At 36.6% G+C, this 23,276-nt stretch overlaps 1 protein-coding gene across 1 annotated transcript in view; it reads right to left on the minus strand.

The window, feature by feature from the left end:
- COL21A1 (collagen type XXI alpha 1 chain) overlaps window positions 1–23,276 on the minus strand; it is a 177,099-nt gene that overhangs the window by 29,429 nt on the left and 124,394 nt on the right. The window contains exon 17 of the mRNA XM_082414385.1: window positions 19,133–19,186. Coding sequence (XP_082270511.1) covers window positions 19,133–19,186 — 54 coding nt within the window. The remainder of the gene's footprint in view (window positions 1–19,132; window positions 19,187–23,276) is intronic.

The raw sequence follows: 23,276 nt of genomic DNA on the forward strand, positions 1-23,276 counted from the left end.
GTAATATTCCATGTCAACTATACTTCATTTTTTAAAAGGGAAAAAATACTATAATAACTTTTGCTTTTTAAACATCGTAAGTATATTTCATTACTATTTTTTCAGAAAGAAATATGGCTAAAAGCTTCAAACATGTAAGTCCACAATGTTTTCCAATTTTTTAAAATTCCACACTAACTGACAGATCATCATGAATGATGTACAAAGGACTATTTTGTGGTAAGATAACTCTAAAGAGAAATAATTCAAAATCATAGCTGCCAGACCAAAAAGAAACCAATATACAAGTACTTGCAATAAACCCTTAATAAGGAAATTACCAGTTTTACTACTCCCTTTAATACTTTAATACAGTTTTACTACCCCCTTTCATCTTTAAGGGGAAAAAAGTAACCTAAGTAATAATGGGTGAATTTATTCTCCCCAGCCTACAGACCAGGACTCACATGGGACTGGGCACAAATTACCCAAAGATAAATAATTTTAATAGAAAATGCCTTGGTAAATATTTTTGATCTACTTGTGTTTACAGACAACAGCAATACCACCAGTTTGATAGTAAGTTACAGAATGAGACCAGGGCTATCATAGGAAGGAAGACCAGCTGGGAGCCCATGTAAAGTTGCTTCATGTTACTTGCATTTCTCTTTTGCACTTAAAGACATCTCTACATTTTTTTTTCTTTTTAAATTTTTATTGGAATGTAGTTGATTTACAATGTTGTGTTAATTTCAGGTGTACAGCAAAGTGAAGATACACATATGTGTGTGTGTGTATATATATGTGTGTGTGTGTATATATATATATATATATATATATATATATATAATTTTTCAGATTCTTTTCCCATACAGGTTATTACAGAATATTGAGTAGAGTTCCCTGTGCTATACAGTAGGTCCCTCCTTGTTAGTCATTTATTTTATATACAGTAGTGTGTATATGTTAATCCCAATCTCCTATTTTTTTTTAAAACCAAGAAGATATTCTAACCAATTTTGCTGTTGTAAAAATATCATTTTTCAAGACAAGAAAAAAAGAAAAATGTTTAGCAAATTAAAATAACATACCTGAAAACCCAAAGGATGTGGGGAAGAGGAATGAGAGTGCCAGGGACAGAATCAGCACTGCCACACAGTGGTAAAGTCACATAACTGCCCTGAACCCCCAAATCTGGGAAAGTAACTTAACCCTCTACATCGGTCAACCGAGATGAAGCATGTAAAGTACTTTAGTGAGTTAAAGGAACATATGCATGTAGATGTATGTAAAACTGAAAAACAATTCCACTTGAAAAAAAACTCCAAAATCATACCAGAGTTGTTCTAAAGTGAGCTTTGACCCTCTGAAAATCTGAAAAGTGCAGACTATACTTTTGGGTCCATGGAATGTTACTGTATAACTCAAAACAAATCAAGGTGAATTTCTCCTTAAGGAGAAAACTGAAAATGGATGTTTCAAAGACCTTTCTAGCTGACTCAATGACTAAGTAGAAGTTGTACACCATTTTTCAGAGAAATCTGCAAATTGTTTTAAGTTTTTTGCAATTTCACATATGATAGAAGTCACCAAATAAAAATATTTTAAAACACCAAATCAAAGGTGAAGCTAGTTTGATGAAGAAAACAAACAGATGAATTTTTAACCTTAGTTAATTTATATGGTAAAAAGTAAATAACTACTTATTTGAAAATTGTATCTAATTTGCTATCTTCTATAACCTCATATTTTTGAATTATGTCTATCTATACTGTTACATCTAAATCACTGTATTTTTCATTGTGTAACTCAGCCCATCGTGAATCTTTTTATGTTTATGTAATACATATCCCCATTTTTCCTATTGAAAAATAATGAGATGATAGATTCACTAAAGGAAAAAAATTTAAGGAACTCATATTACTTTTCTATTAACCCATGACAAATTACCACAACACACATTTATTATCTTACAGTTCTGTAGGTCACAAGTCCAGCACGGAGCTAAATTCAAGGAGTTGGCAAGGCTGCACAGCTTTCTGAAGTCTCTAGGGAAGAATCTATTTCCTGTCCATTCAGGTTACTGGCAGGATTTAATTCCTTGCAGTTGAAGGGACCAAAGTCTCCATTTTCTTGAAGGCTGCAAGCAGAGCTCCATTCCCAGCTTCTGGAGGCATCCACATTCCTTGGTTCATGGCCCCTTGCTCCATCTTCAACACCAGCAATGGCCGGTCAGGTCCTTCTCAAGTTGAATGTTTTCGACCCGTTCCTCATTCAGCTTCTTCCACGTTTAATTAGTCATGAATAGTTTGGGCCCATAGATAATCCAAGATAATATCCTCCTCTCAAGGTCATTAACCTTAATTATATCTGCAATGTTCATTTACCATAGAGGGTAACATATTCACATGCTCCAGGGTTCCAGGGATTATGATATGGATATTTTTTGGGGGAGGGGGAGTCATTATTTTCCCTACCACAGAAATATTATCTGATATCCTAGGACCAGATAGTTTCCATGTTATTTAAACTTATCCAGGGCATTAAAAAAGATGGAGCTCATCGAAATCCAAATTATGAGGCCATCATAACCCTAATAACAAAACCAGTCAAGAATAATACCTAAAAAAAGAAATCTACAAGCTAAACTAATTTGTTAATACAAATGCAAATGGATTTACTATAATGTTAGTAAATCAAATATAGCAGCATATGAACAAAAGTAAAGCATGATTAAATAGGGCTTGTTTCAGGATGCAATGAGTGTTGAACATCAAGAAATATATCCAATTAATATGTTATGTTCATGCAAGTTACTATATTAATAATTTAGAGGAAGAACACTACACAATCTTCTCAAAGGATACTAAAAATGCATTCTGTAAAATTTATCATGCATTATTTAGTGAAAACTCTTACTAATCTAACATTAGAACTTTGTAAACCTGAATCTGAATCAATCAGAAACCAATTGTAAACATCATACTTGATGAAATACTAGACATTCCTGCTTAAAATCAGGAATAAAGCATAGGCTATATTTTGAAGTTGTAAATTAGACTTACAGGAACACTTCCTTCCCAAAAATATTGCATAAACTTTTTTATGCAATAAAACCCTAACCTTAACCCTAAAAGAAGAAAAATTTGGGGGCTGACTGTGGCCTCAGGCAAGGAAAACATAAGTGACATCAATAGAAGTTGAATGAATTGCATCCATGCTTAAACAAAATGAGATGAGATTGATTTTATATTCTCTTTTATAACCAGATAGGGTAGAATGTCCATAATATTGTGAGGTTAAAGTTTCAAAGGACACAATTTTTTATTTTAAAAACGTGTGTTTTATGTAGTTTTTAAAAATATTTTCAAATTTACTTCTAATATTCTTTCATTGCATATGCAAAGAAAAAGTTTAGAAAGAATCTCTTTGAATGAGTAACAGTTATTGTCTTTGGTGATGGGAATAGGATTTGGGTAGGTGAAGGCAGATTTTCAAACTTACAACACAACTTCTTTATTTTTTGCCCATTTAAGACCAGTTAAATACATAAAAATGTATAATAAATAATATAATGAATAAAAAGAATAAATATAACTATAGAATAAAATATGATTAAAATGTACAATAAATAATAGTTAACCTGTAAAATTTTTATCTTTCAAAAAATTCTAAGATTTTTTTTCCTCACACTTAAGTCATCCAAGAAATTATCGTTAAACATCAGTCTTTCAAGTTTTTTCATGGTTGTGGCTATCATTTGCTTAAAAGAAAAATAACAAAAAATCTAAAACAACAAGCAAGAAGTATACTGCAAGATGGAAGATCAATGCTGGAAGCCTCTTAACATGACTCACACTTGTGACCTCAGAGACTAGTAACACATTTGCTTAGTTTTCATGCCTCAGGAGGTTATTTCCACGGACAATTTTTCACACATTGCTAAGGATACACTGTTAGACAAAGGCATCAATATTTCTTAGGAAAGGGCAACACTGTGTTTAAGAAGCAATTTATTTCATAAAAAAAAAAAAAAAAAAGGCTAGGAATTTGGCATTTGACAAGATTAGCCTTACCAGGGAGCATGTACCTATTTCCCTACAGTAAGAGTGGTTAACTTTCCCAAAATAAAAATGTTAATACATCAGATCTAAAGATTGTTATATCTTTAAATACTACATAATCTTAAAGTAAATTTCCAGGAAAATTGATAGCCTAAAAATTCATGTAAAGTTGAAGATATAATAAAACAAATTTAAATGACCGAATTCCTATCTTTATCTATCGTCATATAAACAAATTTAGTCTTGTTCAATTGCATATAGATGCATCTTTGTTGTACAAGACAGAATTGTGATTTTGTCAAAAATTAATAAGGTACTTTAAAAATACCAAGAGAACTGAATCTATTTGGAAATATATTTCATAGTCTCATTTATGACAATATTAAAGTTTATTTAGCCAGAGAAAGATATTAAAGCACATATGGCCTAAAAGGATAATAAGATGTCATGATTCCATTTTCCTCTACCAATGTCACTAAAATTAAATTTAGTGACATTAATTAACCTACTCGAGTAGGTGACTTTCGTCTTTCTACTACCTTCATATTCCTCTTTTTTGATCATTCTGTAACATAGCCTCTATTTCACTAGTTATTAAACTTTACATCAGACCCACATAGGGAAGCCATTAACAATGCAGTTTCCGAGAAGCAGCTTCAAGATGGCGGAAGAGTAAGGTGCAGAGATCACCTTCCTCTCCACAAATACATCAGAAATACATCTACATGTGGAACAGCTCCTACAGAACACCTACTGAATGCTGGCAGAAGACCTCAGACCTCCCAAAAGGCAAGAAACTCCCCACATACCTGGGTAGGGCAAAAGAAAAAAGAAACAACAGAGACAAAAGAATAGGGACAGAACCTGCACCAGTGGGAAGGAGCTGTGAAGGAGGAAAGGTTTCCACACACTAGGAAGCCCCTTCGCGGGTGGAGACTGCGGGTGGCAGAAGGGGGAAGCTTCCGAGCCACAGAGGAGAGCGCAGCAATGGGGTGCGGAGGGAAAAGCAGAGAAATTCCCGCACAGAGGGGTGGTGCCAACCAGCCAACCAGCACTCACCAGCCCGAGAGGCTTGTCTGCTCACCTGCCGGGGCGGGCGGGGGCTGGGAGCTGAGGCTCCGGCTTCGGTCGGATCCCAGGGAGAGGACTGGGGTTGGCGGCGTGAACACAGCCTGAAGGGGCTAGTGTGCCACAGCTAGCCGGGAGAGAGTCTGGGAAAAGGTCTGGAGCTGCCGAACAGGCAAGAGACTTTTTCTTGCCTCTGTTTCCTGGTGTGTGAGGAGAGGGGATTCAGAGTGCCGCTTAAAGGAGCTCCAGAGATGGGTGCGAGCCACGGCTATCAGCACGGATCCCAGAGAGGGGCATGGGATGCTAAGGCTGCTGCTGCAGTCACCAAGAAGCCTGTGTGCAGGCACAGGTCACTATCCACACTGCCCCTCCCGGGAGCCTGTGCCACCCGCCACTGCCAGGGTCCCGTGATCCAGGGACAACTTCCCCCGGGAAAACACATGGCGTGCCTCAGGCTGGTGCAATGTCATGCCGGCCTCTGCTGCTGCAGGCTCACCCCACATCCGTACCCCTCCCTTCCCCCGGCCTGAGTGAGCAGAGCCCCTGAATCAGCTGCTCCTTTAACGCCCTCCTGTCTGAGTGAAGAACAGACGCCCTCAGGTGACCTACACGCAGAGGCGGGTCCAAATCCAAAGCTGAACCCGGGAGCTGTGCGAACAAAGAAGAGAAAGGGAAATTTCTCCCAGCATCCTCAGGAGCAGCGGATTAAATCTCCACAGTCAACTTGATGTACCCTGCATTGTGGAATACTTGAATAGACAACGAATCATCCCAAATTGAGGAGGTGGATTTTGGGAGCAATGATATATATAATTTTTCCCCCTTTTTCTCTTTTTGTGAGTGTGTATGTGTATGCTTCTGTGTGTGATTTTGTCTTTATAGCTTTGCTTTTACCATTTGCCCTAGGGTTCTGTCTGTGTTTGTTTGGTTTTTTTTTAATTACTTTTTAAAAATTTGTTCTTAATAATTATTTTTTACTTTAATAACTTTATTTTATACTATTTTACTTTATTTTATTTTATTTTATTTATTTCTCTCTTTCTTTTTTTTTTCTCCCTTTTATTCTGAGCCGTGTGGATGAAAGGCTCTTGGTGCTCCAGCCAGGTGTCAGGGTTGTGCCTCTGAGGTGGAAGAGCCAAGTTCAGGACACTGGTCCACAAGAGACCTCCCAGCTCCATGTAATATCAAACAGCAAAAATCTCCCAGAGATCTCCATCTCAATGCCAGGACCCAGCTTCACTCAAGGACCAGCTAGCTACAGTGCTAGACACCTTATGCCAAACAGCTAGCAAGATAGGAACACAACCCCATCCATTAGCAGACAGGTTGCCTAAAATCATAATAAGGCCAGAGACACCCCAAAACACACCACCAGACGTGGACCTGCCCACCAGAAAGACAAGATCCAGCCTCATCCACCAGAACACAGGCACTAGCTCCCTCCACCAGGAAGCCTACACACCCCACTGAACCAACCTTAGCCACTGGGGAGAGACACCAAAAACAATGGGAACTACGAGCCTGCAGCCTGAGAAAAGGAGACCCCAAACACAGAAAGTTAAGCAAAATGAGAAGACAGAGAAACACACAGCAGATGAAGGAGCAAGACAAAAACCCACCAGACCTAACAAATGAAGAGGAAATAGGAATAGGCAGTCTACCTGAGAAAGAATTCAGAATAATGATAGTAAAGATGATCCAAAATATTGGAAATAGAATAGAGAAAATACAAGAACCTTTAACAAGGACCTAGAAGAACTAAAGAGCAAACAAACAGTGATGAACAACACAATAAATGAAATTTAAAATTCTCTAGAAGGGATCAATAGCAGAATAACTGAGGCAGAAGAACGAATAAGTGACCTGGAAGATAAAAGAGTGGAAATAACTACTGCAGAGCAGAATAAAGAAAAAAGAATGAAAAGAATTGAGGACAGTCTCAGAGACCTCTGGGACAACATTAAATGCACAAACATTCGAATTATAGGGGTCCCAGAAGAAGAAGAGAAAAAGAAAGGGACTGAGAAAATATTTGAAGAGATTATAGTTGAAAATTTCCCTATTTTGGGAAAGGAAATAGTTAATCAAGTCCAGGAAGCATAGAGAGTCCCGTACAGGATAAGTCCAAGGAGAAACATGCCAAGACACTTATTAATCAACCTATCAAAAATTAAATACAAAGAAAAAATATTATAAGCAGCAAGGGAAAAACAACAAATAACACACAAGGGAATCCCCATAAGGTTAAGAGCTGATATTCCAGCAGAAACTCTGCAAACCAGAAGGGAGTGGCAGGACATATTTAAAGTGACGAAGGAGAAAAACCTACAACCAAGATTACTCTACTCAGCAAGAATCTCATTCAGATTTGATGGAGAAATTAAAACCTTTACAGACAAGCAAAAGCTAAGAGAATTCAGCACCACCAAACCAGCTTTACAACAAATGCTAAAAGAACTTCTCTAGGCAAGAAACACAGGATGAGGAAAAGACCCATGATAACAAACCCAAAACAATTCAGAAAATGGTAATAGGAATATACATATCGATAATTACCTTAAATGTAAATGGATTAAATGCTCCCACCAAAAGACATCGACTGGCTGAATGGATACAAAAACAAGACCCGTATATATGCTGTCTACAAGAGACCCACTTCAGACCTAGAGACACATACAGACTGAAAGTGAGGGGATGGAAAAAGATATTCCATGCAAATGGAAATCAAAAGAAAGCTGGAGTAGCAATTCTCATATCAGACAAAATGGACTTTAAAATAAAGACTATTACAAGAGACAAAGAAGGACACTACAAAATGATCAAGGGATCAATACAAGAAGAAGCTATAACAATTGTAAATATTTATGCACTCAACATAGGAGCACCTCAATATATAAGGCAAATATTAACAGCCAACAAAGGAGAAATCGACAGTAACACGATCATAGTAGGGGACTTTAACACTCCACTTTCACCAATGGGCAGATCATCCAAAATGAAAATAAATAAGGAAACACAAGCTTTAAATGATACATTAAACAAGATGGACTTAATTGATATTTATAGGACATTCCATCCAAAAACAACAGAATGCACATTCTTCTCAAGTGCTCATGGAACATTCTCTAGGATAGATCATATCTTAGGTCACAAATCAGGCCTTGGTAAATTTAAGAAAATTGAAATCGTATCAAGTATCTTTTCTGACCACAATGCTGAGAATAGATATCAATTACAGGAAAAGATCTGTAAAAAATACAAACACATGGAGGCTAAACAATACACAACTTAATAACCAAGAGATCACTGAAGAAATCAAAGAGGAAATCAAAAAATACCTAGAAACAAATGACAATGAAAACACGATGACCCAAAACCTATGGGATGCAGCAAAAGCAGTTCTAAGAACGAAGATTATAGCAATACAATCCTACCTTAAGAAACAAGAAACATCACAAATAAACAACCTGACCTTACACCTAAAGCAATTAGAGGAGGAAGAAAAAAAAAAAAACTCCAAAGCTAGCAGAAGGAAAGAAATCATAAAGATCAGATCAGAAATAAATGAAAAAGAAATGAAGGAAACGATAGCAAAGATCAATAAAACTAAAAGCTGGTTCTTTGAGAAGATAAACAAAATTGATAAACCATTAGCCAGACTCATCAAGAGAAAAAGGGAGAGAACTCAAATCAATAAAATTAGAAATGAAAAAGGAGAAGTTACAACTGACACTGCAGAAATACAAAGAATCATGAGAGATTATTACAAGTAACTCTATGCCAATAAAATGGACAACCTGGAAGAAATGGACAAATTCTTAGAAATGCACAACCTTCTGAGACTGAACCAGGAAGAAATAGAAAATATGAACAATCCAATCAGAAGCACTGAAGTTGAAACTGTGATTAAAAATCTTCCAGCAAACAAAAGCCGAGGACCAGATGGCTTCACAGGTGAATTCTATCAAACATTTAGAGAAGAGCTAACACCTATCCTTCTCAAACTCTGCCAAAATATAGCAGAGGGAGGAACACTCCCAAACTCATTCTATGAGGCCACCATCACCCTGATACCAAAACCAGACAAAGATGTCACAAAGAAGGAAAACTACAAGCCAATATCATTGATGAACACAGATGCAAAAATCCTCAAGAAAATACTAGGAAACAGAATCCAACAGCACATTAAAAGGATCATACACCGTGATCAAGTGGGGTTTATCCCAGGAATGCAAGGATTATTCAATATATGCAAATCAATCAATGGGATACACCATATGAACAAATTGAAGGAGAAAATCCATATGATCATCTTAATAGATGCAGAGAAAGCTTTCGACAAAATTCAACACCATTTATGATAAAAACCCTCCAGAAAGTAGGCATAGAGGGAACTTTCCTCAACATAATAAAGGTCATATATGACATACCCACAGCCAACATCATCCTCAATGGTGAAAGACTGAAACCATTTACACTAAGATCAGGAACAAGAAAAGGTTGCCCACTCTCACCACTATTATTCAACATAGTTTTGTCAGTTTTAGCCACAGCAATTAGAGAAGACAAAGAAATAAAAGGAATCCAAATTGGAAAAGAAGACGTAAAGCTGTCACTGTTTGCAGATGACATGATACTATACATAGAGAATCCTAAAGATGCTACCAGAAAACTACTAGAGCTAATCAATGAATTTGGTAAAGTAGCAGGATACAAAATTAATGCACAGACATCTCTGGCATTCCTATACACTAATGATGAAAAATCTGAAAGTGAAATTAAGGAAACACTCCCATTTACCACTGCAACAAAAAGAATAAAATATCTAGGAATAGACCTACCTAAGGAGGTAAAAGACCTGTATGCAGAAAATTATAAGACACTGATGAAAGAAATTAAGGATGATACAAATAGATGGAGAGATATACCATGTTCTTGGATTGGAAGAATCAACATTGTGAAAATGACTCTACTACCCAAAGCAATCTACAGATTCAATGCAATCCCTATCAAACTACCTCTGGCATTTTTCACAGAACTAGAACAAAAAATTTCACAATTTGTATGGAAACACAAAAGACCCCGAATAGCCAAAGCAATCTTGAGAAAGAAAAACGGAGCTGGAGGAATCAGGCTCCCTGACTTCAGACTATACTACAAAGATACAGTAATCAAGACAGTATGGTACTGGCACAAAAACAGACATATAGATCAATGGAACAGGATAGCAAGCCCAGAGATAAATGCACGTACATATGGTCACCTTATCTTTGATAAAGGAGGCAAGAATATACAGTGGAGAAAAGACAGCCTCTTCAATAAGTGGTGCTGGGAAAACTGGACAGCTACAGGTAAAAGAATGAAATTAGAACACTCCCTAACACCATACACAAAAATGAACTCAAAATGGATTAAAGACCTAAATGTAAGGCCAGACACCATCAAATTCTTAGAGGAAAACATAGGCAGAACACTCTATGACATAAATCACAGCAAGATCCTTTTTGACCCACCTCCTAGAGAAATGGAAATAAAAACAAAAGTAAACAAATGGGACCTAATGAAACTTAAAAGCTTTTGCACAGCAAAGGAAACCATAAACAAGACCAAAAGACAACCCTCAGAATGGGAGAAAATATTTGCAAGTGAAGCAACTGACAAAGGATTAATCTCCAAAATTTACAAGCAGCTCATGCAGCTCAATATCAAAAAAACAAACAACCCAATCCAAAAATGGGCAGAAGACCTAAATAGACATTTCTCCAAAGAAGATATACAGATTGTCAACAGACACATGAAAGAATGCTCAACATCATTAATCATTAGAGAAATGCAAATCAAAACTACAATGAGATATCATCTCACATCAGTCAGAATGCCCATCATCAAAAAGTCTACAAACAATAAATGCTGGAGAGGGTGTGGAGAATGCACTGTTGGTGGGAATGTAAATTGATACAGCCATGATGGAGAACAGTATGGAGGTTCCTTAGAAAACTAAAAATAGAACTACCATACGACCCAGCAATCCCACTACTGGGCATATACCCTGAGAAAACCATAATTCAAAAAGAGGCATGTACCAAAATGTTCATTGCAGCTCTATTTACAATAACCAGGACATGGAAGCAACCTAAGTGTCCATCAACAGATGAATGGATGAAGAAGATGTGGCACGTATATACAATGGAATATTACTCAACCATAAAAAGAAACGAAATTGAGTTATTTGTCGTGAGGTGGATGGACCTATAATCTGTCATAAAGAGTGAAGTAAGTTAGAAAGAGAAAAACAAATACCGTATGCTAACACATATATATGGAATCTAAGAAAAAAAAATGGTCATGAAGAACCTAGGGGCAAGACAGGAATAAAGACACAGACCTACTAGAGAATGGACTTGAGGATATGGGGAGGGGGAAGGGTAAGCTGTGACAAAGTGAGAGAGTGGCATGGACATATATACACTACCAAACGTAAAGTAGATAGCTAGTGGGAAGCAGCCACATAGCACAGGGAGATCAGCTCAGTGCTTTGTGACCACCTAGAGGGGTGGGATAGGGAGGGTGGGAGGGAGGGAGACGCAAGAGGGAAGAGATATGGGAACATATGTATATGTATAACTGATTCACTTTGTTATAAAGCAGAAACTAACACACCATTGTAAAGCAATTATACTGCAATAAAGATGTTTAAAAAAAACCCCAAAACAATGCAGTTTCCTGTGATTCAGTCCCTGATTCTGACTCATTAAGATGGGGATGGTCCCAGGAAACTGAATTTTAATAGCCATCTCTGGTGATCCTGGCTAAAGTTCTCTGGATCACAGTACTCTCTATTTTTTTTAAGACTCTCTTGAAAATTATTTGTGTTGAGGGTTAAGCTAGGATATTTATCAAGGGGTTTTCTTGTTTGATTTATAATTTTCTACCAATTGAATTTTCATATAATTTACATATGCCTCTGGTTAAAAACTACTACAGTTCATTTTCCTACCAGTCTTTAAACCTTCATCAAAAATCTTAGTAGTCTGACTTTCATGATTAACTTCACTTGTCTTTAATGGCTTTTAAGAGTCTTAATCCACTGTAGGAATTTGATATACACCTCTGTACAGTACGTTTCTTGAGTGAATTTTCTACTTCCCTAACTGGAGAATAAATGTCCCATCCAAAACCACCTGGTACAATGTTGTACATTCTGTGATTGTTCAGCAAATATTAGCACCTGACTACACATCTCAATAAGAATCTGCAACAATTTCAAAGCTCTCTACTGGCGGTTTCAATCCGTTTTTTGAGGTACATTGTTCAGAAGTTCTTCACATTTCACCTAAATCCACCAAGTAAGTGCCTTCTTTTTATGCAGACAGCAGAAAGGAAGAAAATTCTATCACAACAAAGAAATTATTCGTAGTTCTTAGAACAAATAAATCATCGTTCAACTCCTTTCCCCTGGTTTAATTTTAATTTTAGTTCATCAAATTACTCTTTATACTTCATTTGCAAGAAATATTTTCATTGAAAAAGTCTAGTGCCTATGTTCTAATTAGTTACTAAAAGAAATTTATATTCTAATATCTCGTGTTGATAATTTCTGTTGGATTAAATTCATTGTGAACCATTAGAGTACTACAGGACTTCTGGAATGTATTCATAAATACTAGTCTACTCATGATTAATATAATCTTTTGTTAAAACGTACCATGTTTGTTTTTTTTTCCTACAACCCCCAAAGTGTGTATCTTTGCCAAAAGCATTTCAAAGCCATAATCTTTTAAAGAAACAAAATTAAAACCGAGTAACACACCTAACTATGACTTAACTATTTCTACTTCAAACAATGGAACACTTCAGTTCAGTATTCAAAGTTACAAAAATCATTTTATAAATATCTAAGTATCTAGAACTATTGGCAATCAGTTACCTAATTATTAGATGCTTCCCTGATTCTCAGAAATAAAAATGTATTTTGATATAAGCAAAATTTTCAAGTGCTCTTTCCCAGAAATTCCCCATCTGTGTTTTTACATCACTTAAACACACCTAGAACATCAGTGATTTTCTGGTGTCAACTTTCAAAGGCATCAAACATTTGTGTAGTGTTCAGAGTGGTACACACTGAAGCATTTTGAAAATATTTTTTAAACATAAAAACCAAGAAAGAGATCTTTAGAATGAAACAATCTAGTTACCAAAGGGTACATTAATCAAATCATATAAAAAAACATAATTTCCACACTCATGAAAGTAGATTGAGTGCAAAACTTTCTCATTTCACCTGCTAACACAGCCATCTATATGGATCATGAACAGAGTATTAAAATAAAATATGCCTTGTCTTGAAAAACACTGTTTTGTTAATTCTGTATTTTCATGTTTTGAAAATGGAGAACGTATTTGGACTAATTCAAGAATATCGTATAAGGACCTTATACCAAAGGTTTTTAATGAAAGTGTGCAAAACCACCCCTGGCCCCATATGACTACAGAACATAATTTTAAAGTCGAAGTCCTAAAAGCTTGAAATCTAGACTCAATATCTTGTACCAATTTTCCTCTCACCCACTCTCTTCAAAACAGAGATGGGCGTCATCAGTCCCCACGCCAACGGGAACACAGAGCCCCTGGAAGCAGCGATGACATTCTATTGACTTGGAGGATATGTCACCCGTTCTGAGAATTAATCATGCATAATTTCATACGTTTGATTGAATTAATTCCTCTTGTCATTTCAAGGTTCAATAAAGCCTCTTTCAAATAACAAAGAAATGAATAAAGAAGATTCATATAAGTATTCTTTTGATGCTTATTAATGGTCTTACAATGATCACAGATAAAAAGATTTCTTCAGAACAACAGTAAAAAAATGATCAGTACCATAGGCACAGAGCTTCTAAATTTAAAATCCATGATGTTGCTTTTTAAAGTCATTTGATGGTGGTCTGGTTTTACTATATCAATAAAATCATTCATGGTATAAAAGAAACATCCATAAGTAAACCTAGTGGGACTTGATTAATTTGTACAGATAATGGGCCAACAGTTGCTTAGTAAGGTTAAGGAAAAAGATATAATATTTTTGCAGTCATGACAATGCCAAATGCCAAGCTTTGGGAGACCAAAAAGTTGTAGATATTGCTTACAAATGTAGTCACTCCTGTAGATAAACTGGACATTTGCGTTGTTCAATTCAAAATGCATTCTAAGAGTTATTCTCAATCAGGTTTTAAAACATAACCCTGGAACTAGCATTATTACAAAAATAAATACAATTGAATTTTCCAAATTTTCTTAGTTGTTAAATGTGGGCTGGCTTCACACTAAGTGCCATATGAAATTCCTAATGGCAGATATCAGGTTAAGGTTCTTTCACTCAACACATACGGAGGATGTGCCCCTCCTGGTTCCTGAAAGAGGAGTGGGAAAAAAAATCTTACAAACATGTACCGACTTTAAAAAGCTTGCCATACAATTGCAAATCAAATAAGAACAGCATCACAACTAGTGGGGCTTTTTCCTCCTACCTTTCTCCTCAATCGAAATTAAAAAGTACAGTGAAGTGGGTAAATAAAGACACCTCCACAAAGCTAGTATAACAAAGTGGATTATTCCACGTGGGAAACCACCACAGCAAGTCAACATTAACTTCCCCCGAGGATTTTATGCCTTTGACCTCTATGCATAACATGGCATGTCACATAATCGATCCATAGAAAAGGTGATTAAACAAAAGATCTACTTGTCTCTTAACTAAATGACGACTTGAACTGCCTCAGCAGCTAACACACACCATAAAGACAAGCGTAAGATGTGGTTTAGAAAGGCATGCCTTTCTAAAGAATTTGAAAGAATTTGAAAGGCATGAGGAAAAGGAAACAAAAGTCTCTATGAGCCAATGTCCTCAAATACAGTACAGTGATCCTCACATCTGCATCCCTGGAAAAATGATACAGCAAAAGTGTCCAAAATAAAATGACTTAAGGCATCCTTAACTAAGAAAGATGTGCTCACCTCTGTAGGTCCAGGAAATGTGGCATCCTTTCTCTCTTCATGGGGCTCCAGGGATCTCAGCTCCAAGAGTAGAACCCAAGTCCTGCCTACAAGTCTTCACCATGAGTCATCATGCCCTGTGCACAGTGGGCAGGCTGGTGATCAGAAAACTAGGGATCTGATGGATCAGACGCCTGAGAAGAAATGCTACACTAAACACAGGACGTCATCGAGCTTGGACCAGCATAGAACAGCTATGATGAACATCAGGGGAAATGATGACAGTTCAGGTAACTTGGTCAACAACCACTGGCCAAAGCCAAGTAGCTGTTCAATATGATAATTTGGTCGAAAAGCTGATTTGGTCAAAAATGAATGTGTGCAGTTATTGTTTTTCAACTATGAGTAAATTTGGTGTGCTGCTGCTCCTGTATTGCCCTGTCTCCCCATCCACCTAACTGCACAAGGTAAAGTCAGAATGATTTTGCAAGTTAGGAACACATTTCCAACAACTGAGCATTCCTTGGAGCAATCTGATGGTTCTCCATTCCTTGGCACAAAAATGGAAATGCAGTCTGCCAAGCTTAATATGTTTGAAAAACAAAGAAACACTGCACAACACTCAAAAGCCAGGTCTTAATTTTTAAATAATGTATTACAAAAACAATAACATGCTCACAGGAGAAAATAAAACACAGACAAGCAAAAAATGGCACATAACAGACATCAAAAAGCAACATGGCTGGAAATAAGCAAAGTAACCAAAACATGATTAAACCACATGTTTGCCATGTAGATCCTTCCTTATTTATATATATTCATAGAGTATTATATTTTTACATGATGGTTTACATACATAATACATTAAGTATCAGACATTTAAGTTGTTCCAATTTTGCAATATGATGAATAATAGTACAGAGAAGACATATGGGCTAAAAGTTACTAAATAGAATAATGCAAAGATGTAGAAAAATATGAAGTGGACAAAAGAAGTTTTGCAAAACATATGACAGTTTAACAAACTGATGAATCAGAAAATATTAGTGATTGAGGAGTCTCACTTTTAACCAAATTGTCATTTAAACCTGCTTATCTACTTGCTTTAAGCCCAAATATTTTTGATCAACACATGTGCTACAAAGAGTTTGATATGTATCAGTAGGACTCACAGGCTTTTTACATAGATTCATTACATAAATGATTGTTAAAGATTAGACTAGATGAGAAGCCCAGTGTATTCATCTACTATGGCTTCTGTAAAAAATTTACCAGAAACTTGGTAGCTTAAAGCAACAGAATGTTATTCTCTCACAGTTCTGGAGGATGGAAATCTGTACTCCCCCCAGAAGCTCTAGGGGAGAATCCATCCCTTGCCTTTTCTGCCTTCTGCCAGCATTCCTTGACTTGCGGCCACATCACTCCAATTTCACTGCCTCCTCTGAGAAACCTCAGTTCTACTCTTAAGGACTTTCAACTGATTAGATCAGCCTCCCTTCAGACAAGCCAGGATAATCTCCCCAAGACCCTTAATTTAATCACACCTGCAAATACCCTTTGTTCAAATATGATAACATTTATCAGTTTTAGTTATTAGGATCTGATATCCTGGTGGGGGAACACTTTTCAACCTACTACACCTAGTATTCACAGAAATTCTTCTAAAACTGTCTTGAATCTGACCCACTATTTCTTATTGGAACTATATTAGTCCCCATGTTTCCATGTCTACTCTAAGGATGCAAAGTATAGGCCTCTTATTTGAATGCCTTTGCTATTGTCCCATGTGAAGATATCATAGGATCACCTCCCCAGACGAAATTAATTCTTCTTGCTCTATTTCTTGTTTATTGCTTGGTCTTCCTGTGCCTCCATCCACACAGCAAGACTTTGACAGTCATCCTTTTTCATGTTACACACATCCAATCGATCCCTGAGCTCTGCTGATGCTTTTTTAGTTCATTTCAGATCAGTCCCACTCTCTCTCTTACAACTCTGAATATTCTTGCCTTAGCTGGAGTTGGAGGTGGCAGGGCTCAGCTGACCTGCTGCTGGGCTCTGCCCTCCACCTCTGTCCCCCTTTACCCATTCTCTTTTCTGCTGTCAAGTGACCTCTCTAAAACTTTCTAAATCTGAACACCTCACTTCCCTACTTAGAACCTCTGAATGCCTCCGATTACTCTCAGATTTAAGTCCAAATAGCACAGACATACAAGGCCTTTCTTGATTTGGCCTCTCCCTACCCCTGCAACCTCATCTAGTATTTCTATCTCATCCCCTCCATCTATCCTAAGCAATCTGAACTAATTTCAGTTTTCCCAAAGTATCACGATTTCTTTCATTTCTATATTTTGGAACATGTTACAGGTTCCTGCCTTAGGGGGCAAACAAGAAGACAACTCCTATTTATACTCCACAATTTGGCTAAGAGAACATCTTGTTTAAGAATGTATCCTTATACTTTTTAAATAGGTAAATTTTATACAGTAGTATGTGAATCATATCTCAATAAATGGTTATTAAACAAGAAGAATGCATCCTTTTCAATGATGTCCCAAAACTCATTTAGCATCATATACATCTCCTACAACTTTGCAAGCCTCCCCCACCCCCATCCCGCACCTCCCTCTATAACATTTATACGATGTTTGCATCTATTGGCTCATCTGACTCCTGAGGGCAGGACCATGACAAATTCATCTACATTTTCTCCTCAATTAATATAATGTCTGGCACAAAGCAGACAGTAAATGCTTGTTGAATGAATGACTAAAAGATTATAATCCTTAAACACAGTGATACACAGTTGAAACAAATTATAATAAATCCAGCAAGTGTTAGAACTGAGTTTATCACCTGGATTGAAGTCAACTGGGTATCATTTGTCACTTAGAATGTAAATTACCCTAAGGACTAAATTACTCTTAGGATTGACCAATACCAGCCTTTAAATTTCAAAGCACAGGCATGTACATGTAATTGTACTTTAAAGCAATGTAATCATTTCCCAATGAAATACATCCTTTGTCCTCAATTTGAATTCCAAGAGTTAGTGTTCATATTTATCAATCTGCATGCAGGAATGAATCACCATCTGGCTACTATAAGCTGCGTTTAATTAGCTTTAAAGCATTTTTCTAAGAGTGTTGATCCTTCCAACTTAAGCACCACTAATTTTCTTGGCTGCCACATTATAGAACAAATAAATATATCCTTTTTAGTGGGGCCAAAACATTCATTACAAACACTTAAAACCAGCATGCACACACAACACAAGAGTCTTCATTTCTTTGCATCACCAAATATATAAATTTTCTTTTATTTTTTTCCTGTTTTCAAAGCTTTTTCACAAATGGTAAAGATCAATCTTCATGAGATATATTACTAACAACCAAGTTTTCATTAATTGTCAAAATAACAGAATAACATAATGCTATATGTTCTGAATTGGAAGAGAGTGCAGCCCAGAACAATTATATACAGATAACATGGGCAAACTTTAGACACATAATCTACTAATTACTTTCCTAACAGAGTACATCTCCTGGCACAGCAAACCTGGCTTCTTCTCCACCATTCAGCAGGAAAGACAGAGGAGTCAGAGAAAAAGGAATAAGGGATCCTTTCTTGCCTTCTCTGAGCTGATGGGGTGGGGTGGGAGAGGGGATAAAGTCTCACTCAGTAACTCCCAGTTTTCTATCTGCTGGTTTAAGAGGAGAGATTGTATCTAAATAACCTCCACTATCCTACTGCCATGATTCCTTGCTTCAGCACCGTGCTTGTCTTTTTTTAGAACTTTGTGATTTAGACTCATCACATAAATTTCCTGCTAGCAAAACTCTTCCCAGTTTGTAAAAGAGGATTGAATATTTTAATATTTTACAGTATTCCACAAAGAGCTTCTACAATCCTAGTCTGGAAGTCACTGAACAAGCATAGGGCATCTGGGAGGAGAACTTAAATAGTCAAAGGATTTCATGACAAGAGAAGGACGTCATCCTTTAGAACTGAATTGAGAAGGTACTCACAGGCTCACCCCGTGATCCATCCTGCCCTGGAGCACCTGGAGGTCCTGCTTCTCCCTTTTAATGATAAAAAGAAAGAGAGAATTCCATTTGCACATATGCTCACTAAAATAATAATATGTGACATTACATACTAAAGCATATTAAATATAAACAAAAACAAAAATTACTTCTGTATTATTTTCTTTTCTTTCCTTTCTTTTTTATAAATTGAAGTATAGTTGATTTACAATGTTGTGTTAGTTTCAGGTGTACAGCAAAGTGATTCAGTTATACATATATATTCAGTTTTATGTATATTTTTTTCAGGTTCTTTTCCATTATAGTTTATTACAAGATATTGAATATAGTTCCCTGTGCTATGCAGTAGGTCCTTGTTGTCTGGATTATTGATATCAACTTTTCCTGACATCAGATAACTCATTCTGAAATTCATAAGGTGACTATATAAATATCAAATCTATACATGACAGCAGATAATTGAGTTGTTATAAAATAACTGGGGTACTTGTATACTCCTTCTTATGAGAATAGGATTATGCTTCTCTTCAAAGTAAATGTGACTTATATCACATTTATATCAGCAGATAATTGAGTTGTTATAAAATAACTGGGGTACTTGTATACTCCTTCTTATGAGAATAGGATTATGCTTCTCTTCAAAGTAAATGTGACTTATATCACATTTATATCAGTCTTTTTCATATCTATTTTTATTTTTACTTTAAAATTTTTCACCTGTCGGACATAATGTGACCTTGCCTCTCAAGAGTTGCATTTTAAAATCAAAAGAAAACTTTCATTAAGAATGCAGCTATTTACAGGTTATTACTTGAAATTATTTGGCACTGTAATCCAGTATCTATTTAAAATAAACATCTAAAATGTGTATTTTAAGTAGCTGTTCAAATTATAATAGTTTTCAGTTATATATCTTTAAATTACTCTTCTCAAATTATTTATGCACCTTATTTTACACCCACTTTCTGGAACGCTATAAGTTTTTCCCAAATGAATCAACTGCTAGCATGTAAAAACGTATCTGACACTATGCCTACTAAAACAATAAGTATTAGCTGAATTTAATCCTAAAATGTATAATATCCACAGATCAATACAGCTATTAAAATGCCTGGATGAAAATAAAGAGCAGTTGGGGAGACTCCCTTGAAATAGACACAGACACACACCACACACACATCCTCAAACATTTAGACTTTTTGAAACCTATCAGTCATCAAGAGCCTTGATGCTGTGTGTCTTCTCAGCAAAGTGTTACATCTTAACAAGCAAAGTTCTCTGCAAACAACTGTGCCACACTTGGCATTGTACCAGAGAGAACATTTCATCCTACATGAGAGCAAGAGAGAAAGTAAAACAAAAATGAAAATATTTTTCTTGTAAATAACTCAAATACCTGAGTCAAAATAAGTTTAAGGGGGACAAAGTCTCAGAATACATGTGCTGAAGCATATGCCAACACCATTTTCCATAGTTTCATATTCTAATGAACTCCCTAAATTGTACAAAATGAACCACAGAGGGAAGAACCAATAATACTTGACTAACAAAATCAGCCCTTAGAAAAAAAAAAAATCCAGCCATATCACATTATATAAACACTGCTTCCCCCACTTTTATGAATTCTTGCAATTCATTGGCACAGTGAAATACCAGCTAAAGCCAAATATTTCATCTGTTCTAATTTTATTTACAAACACTAGATGACAGTTGAGGATAGAAGGGGAAAAGGATAATGTTTTCCTGTAAATCAACCAAACTAGAGGGCAGGGAGGTCCTGCCTACCCAACGGTTCTACAGAAAATCTTATGAAAATATCAGAGAAACAGAGATGGATGTTAGATTCACAAAAGCCACAGGTTAAAAAGCCTAAACGATTAGAGAAAAGGGCTATGGCAGGTCCTAATGCCAGAGGGAAATTATACAATAACAATCCTGAACTCGACACTCACAGCAATGGTCAGTGTAAGCAGCTTTGGGCAGGAAAAAACTCTTTGCAGGAAAGAGCTTTCTGCAGGGGACACCCCTTTGTCTTGACACTAACCTTACACCAGGCACCCCTGTGCTTTACTCATCTCTGGCCCTATCACACCTTTCAAATCTTTAGATCACATAATACTTTGCCTAACTTGTTGGTTCTTTCCGTAGATCAAAGAAGTAGAAATGAAGAATAAGTAATTAACAGATGACCAGAACTTTTCCCTACCTTCCCATTCAGTAATCTCACACACTGTGTGAACAAGATAGGATTTAAAGAAAGATCACAAGGAGTTGACAAGTCTGCACTCAAGCTGGCATACAGTGGGGGCTGGCAACCACTCTGACCCCCTAGCCCAATGATTAACTGAGATTACTTCCTGTTTCCCTTTAAAAGCTTTCATGGCTGAGCAGACTCTTCGGAGGTGGTTTTTGGGAGGACACTGAGTCCGTCATCTCCCCAGATTGCTGGCATTCTGATTAAAGGCAACTTTTCTCTCTACCAACATTTTATGAGTATTGATTTTGTAAGTGGTGAACAGCGGGACCAATTTGATAACATCAGGTGGAATCACCCGTGTCAGTGGTTCTCAAGGATGGTCCCCACCCCAGCCAGATCAGCTTTGCCTCACTTGGGAACTTCAAAATGCAAACTTTCAGGCCTTGCTGCAGACCTACTGAGTCAGAAACTCTGGATGGCAGGGCCCAGAAATTTATGTGAACAGCTAATTCTGATGATTTGAGAACGATGGCAGAGTTGTAAGTCATTAGGTCACTTAACTTCTCTCACCTCCAGGTACTGTCATATGTGACCGTCATACTTAAGCAGATCTGTAGTTTAGATCATCTGTATATAAATTAAAGGCAGGAGGAGACTTGTCCAACAGCAGAAACAACTAATTTGGGATTACATAGCTACTTTGGTTGGTAAAGATCTCTCCTTTTACTTTTGTGACCATTAACCCAGTCTTAATATTTTATTCTAATTAGGAGATTTTTTTTAAAAAGGAACCATCGGCAACATATATCAATAATGGAGTTCCACAATTATTTGAGAATTTAATTTCTTCTTATTCTTTCTGCTTCTTGTTAGGACAGATAATCAGAATGATACAGAATCGTATGAATAAAACAGCATCTACTCTTTATAATATACGGCAGTGATTCTCCAACTCTAGCTGCATCAGAATCACCTGGAGTGTTTGGTAAACTGCAGATGGCGGACCCCATTTCAGACTTTCTAATTCAGTAGTTCTGGGGTGAATTCCAAGAATATTCATTTCTAACAAGTTTCCAGGAGGTGCTGATACTGCTGGTCTTGCAACGACACTTTGAGAACCACTGATCTAGCCCAGATCTTAAGAAAGAGACTCCACACCCTTTCTGCCCTCACCCACTCCTTTCTGTGGAACCACAGTGGCTTTGTATGGCTTTACACTTGGTACTGAGTTTTACAATGGCCAGCTTGTTCAGCAGGTGTCTCTATGTAGGAACTGTTTTCCTGGCTTGCACATTTTTTAAAGGCAAGAAACACATCCTATATGAGGTTTGTTTGTTTGTTTGTTTTTAATCTCCCAGAATACTTAGAATAGTGCTGAACACAATATACGACTATAGGTAAGACTATATGTTCCCTGCTTTACAACCATTGGAGCACATCAAGGAGGGAGGAATGGATGATTTATTCTTAAATACTCGATTTTGAGAAGATAAAGGAAATGGGAAAAACATTTGCAGATAGGGCTAACACATATGCTGTTGGAAGATTATGCAGTGTAATTATGACAAGATGATGGCCAGTAATCTTTACCTCGGAATGTTCTCTTCATTCTTTTAATAATGTTTCATTGGGACATGAAATGATGATTTCTGCTTAGTCATTTTCCACAAAATTGTCCAGTGTGATACACAACTAGTATATGAAATTCAATACTGTAACCAGAACTTAATCTGATCACTTGATTGCTTCTATGGCCTGGAGATCCTGGTATAAACCAATATGTTTGGCTGGTGGAAAAAAGGGCATATAGCATGTCTCTACCTCTAATTTATCATTTTGCTATTCTATTATTAATTCCTGCTTGATATAAGATAATTGAGAAAATGTCATGCTAACATTATTCCTCAATCCAGTCTCTGCAGCTAATGT

This window comes from Balaenoptera physalus (assembly GCF_965194825.1).
Source record: "Balaenoptera physalus genome assembly, chromosome: 11".
Taxonomy (NCBI): Eukaryota; Metazoa; Chordata; class Mammalia; order Artiodactyla; family Balaenopteridae; genus Balaenoptera; species Balaenoptera physalus.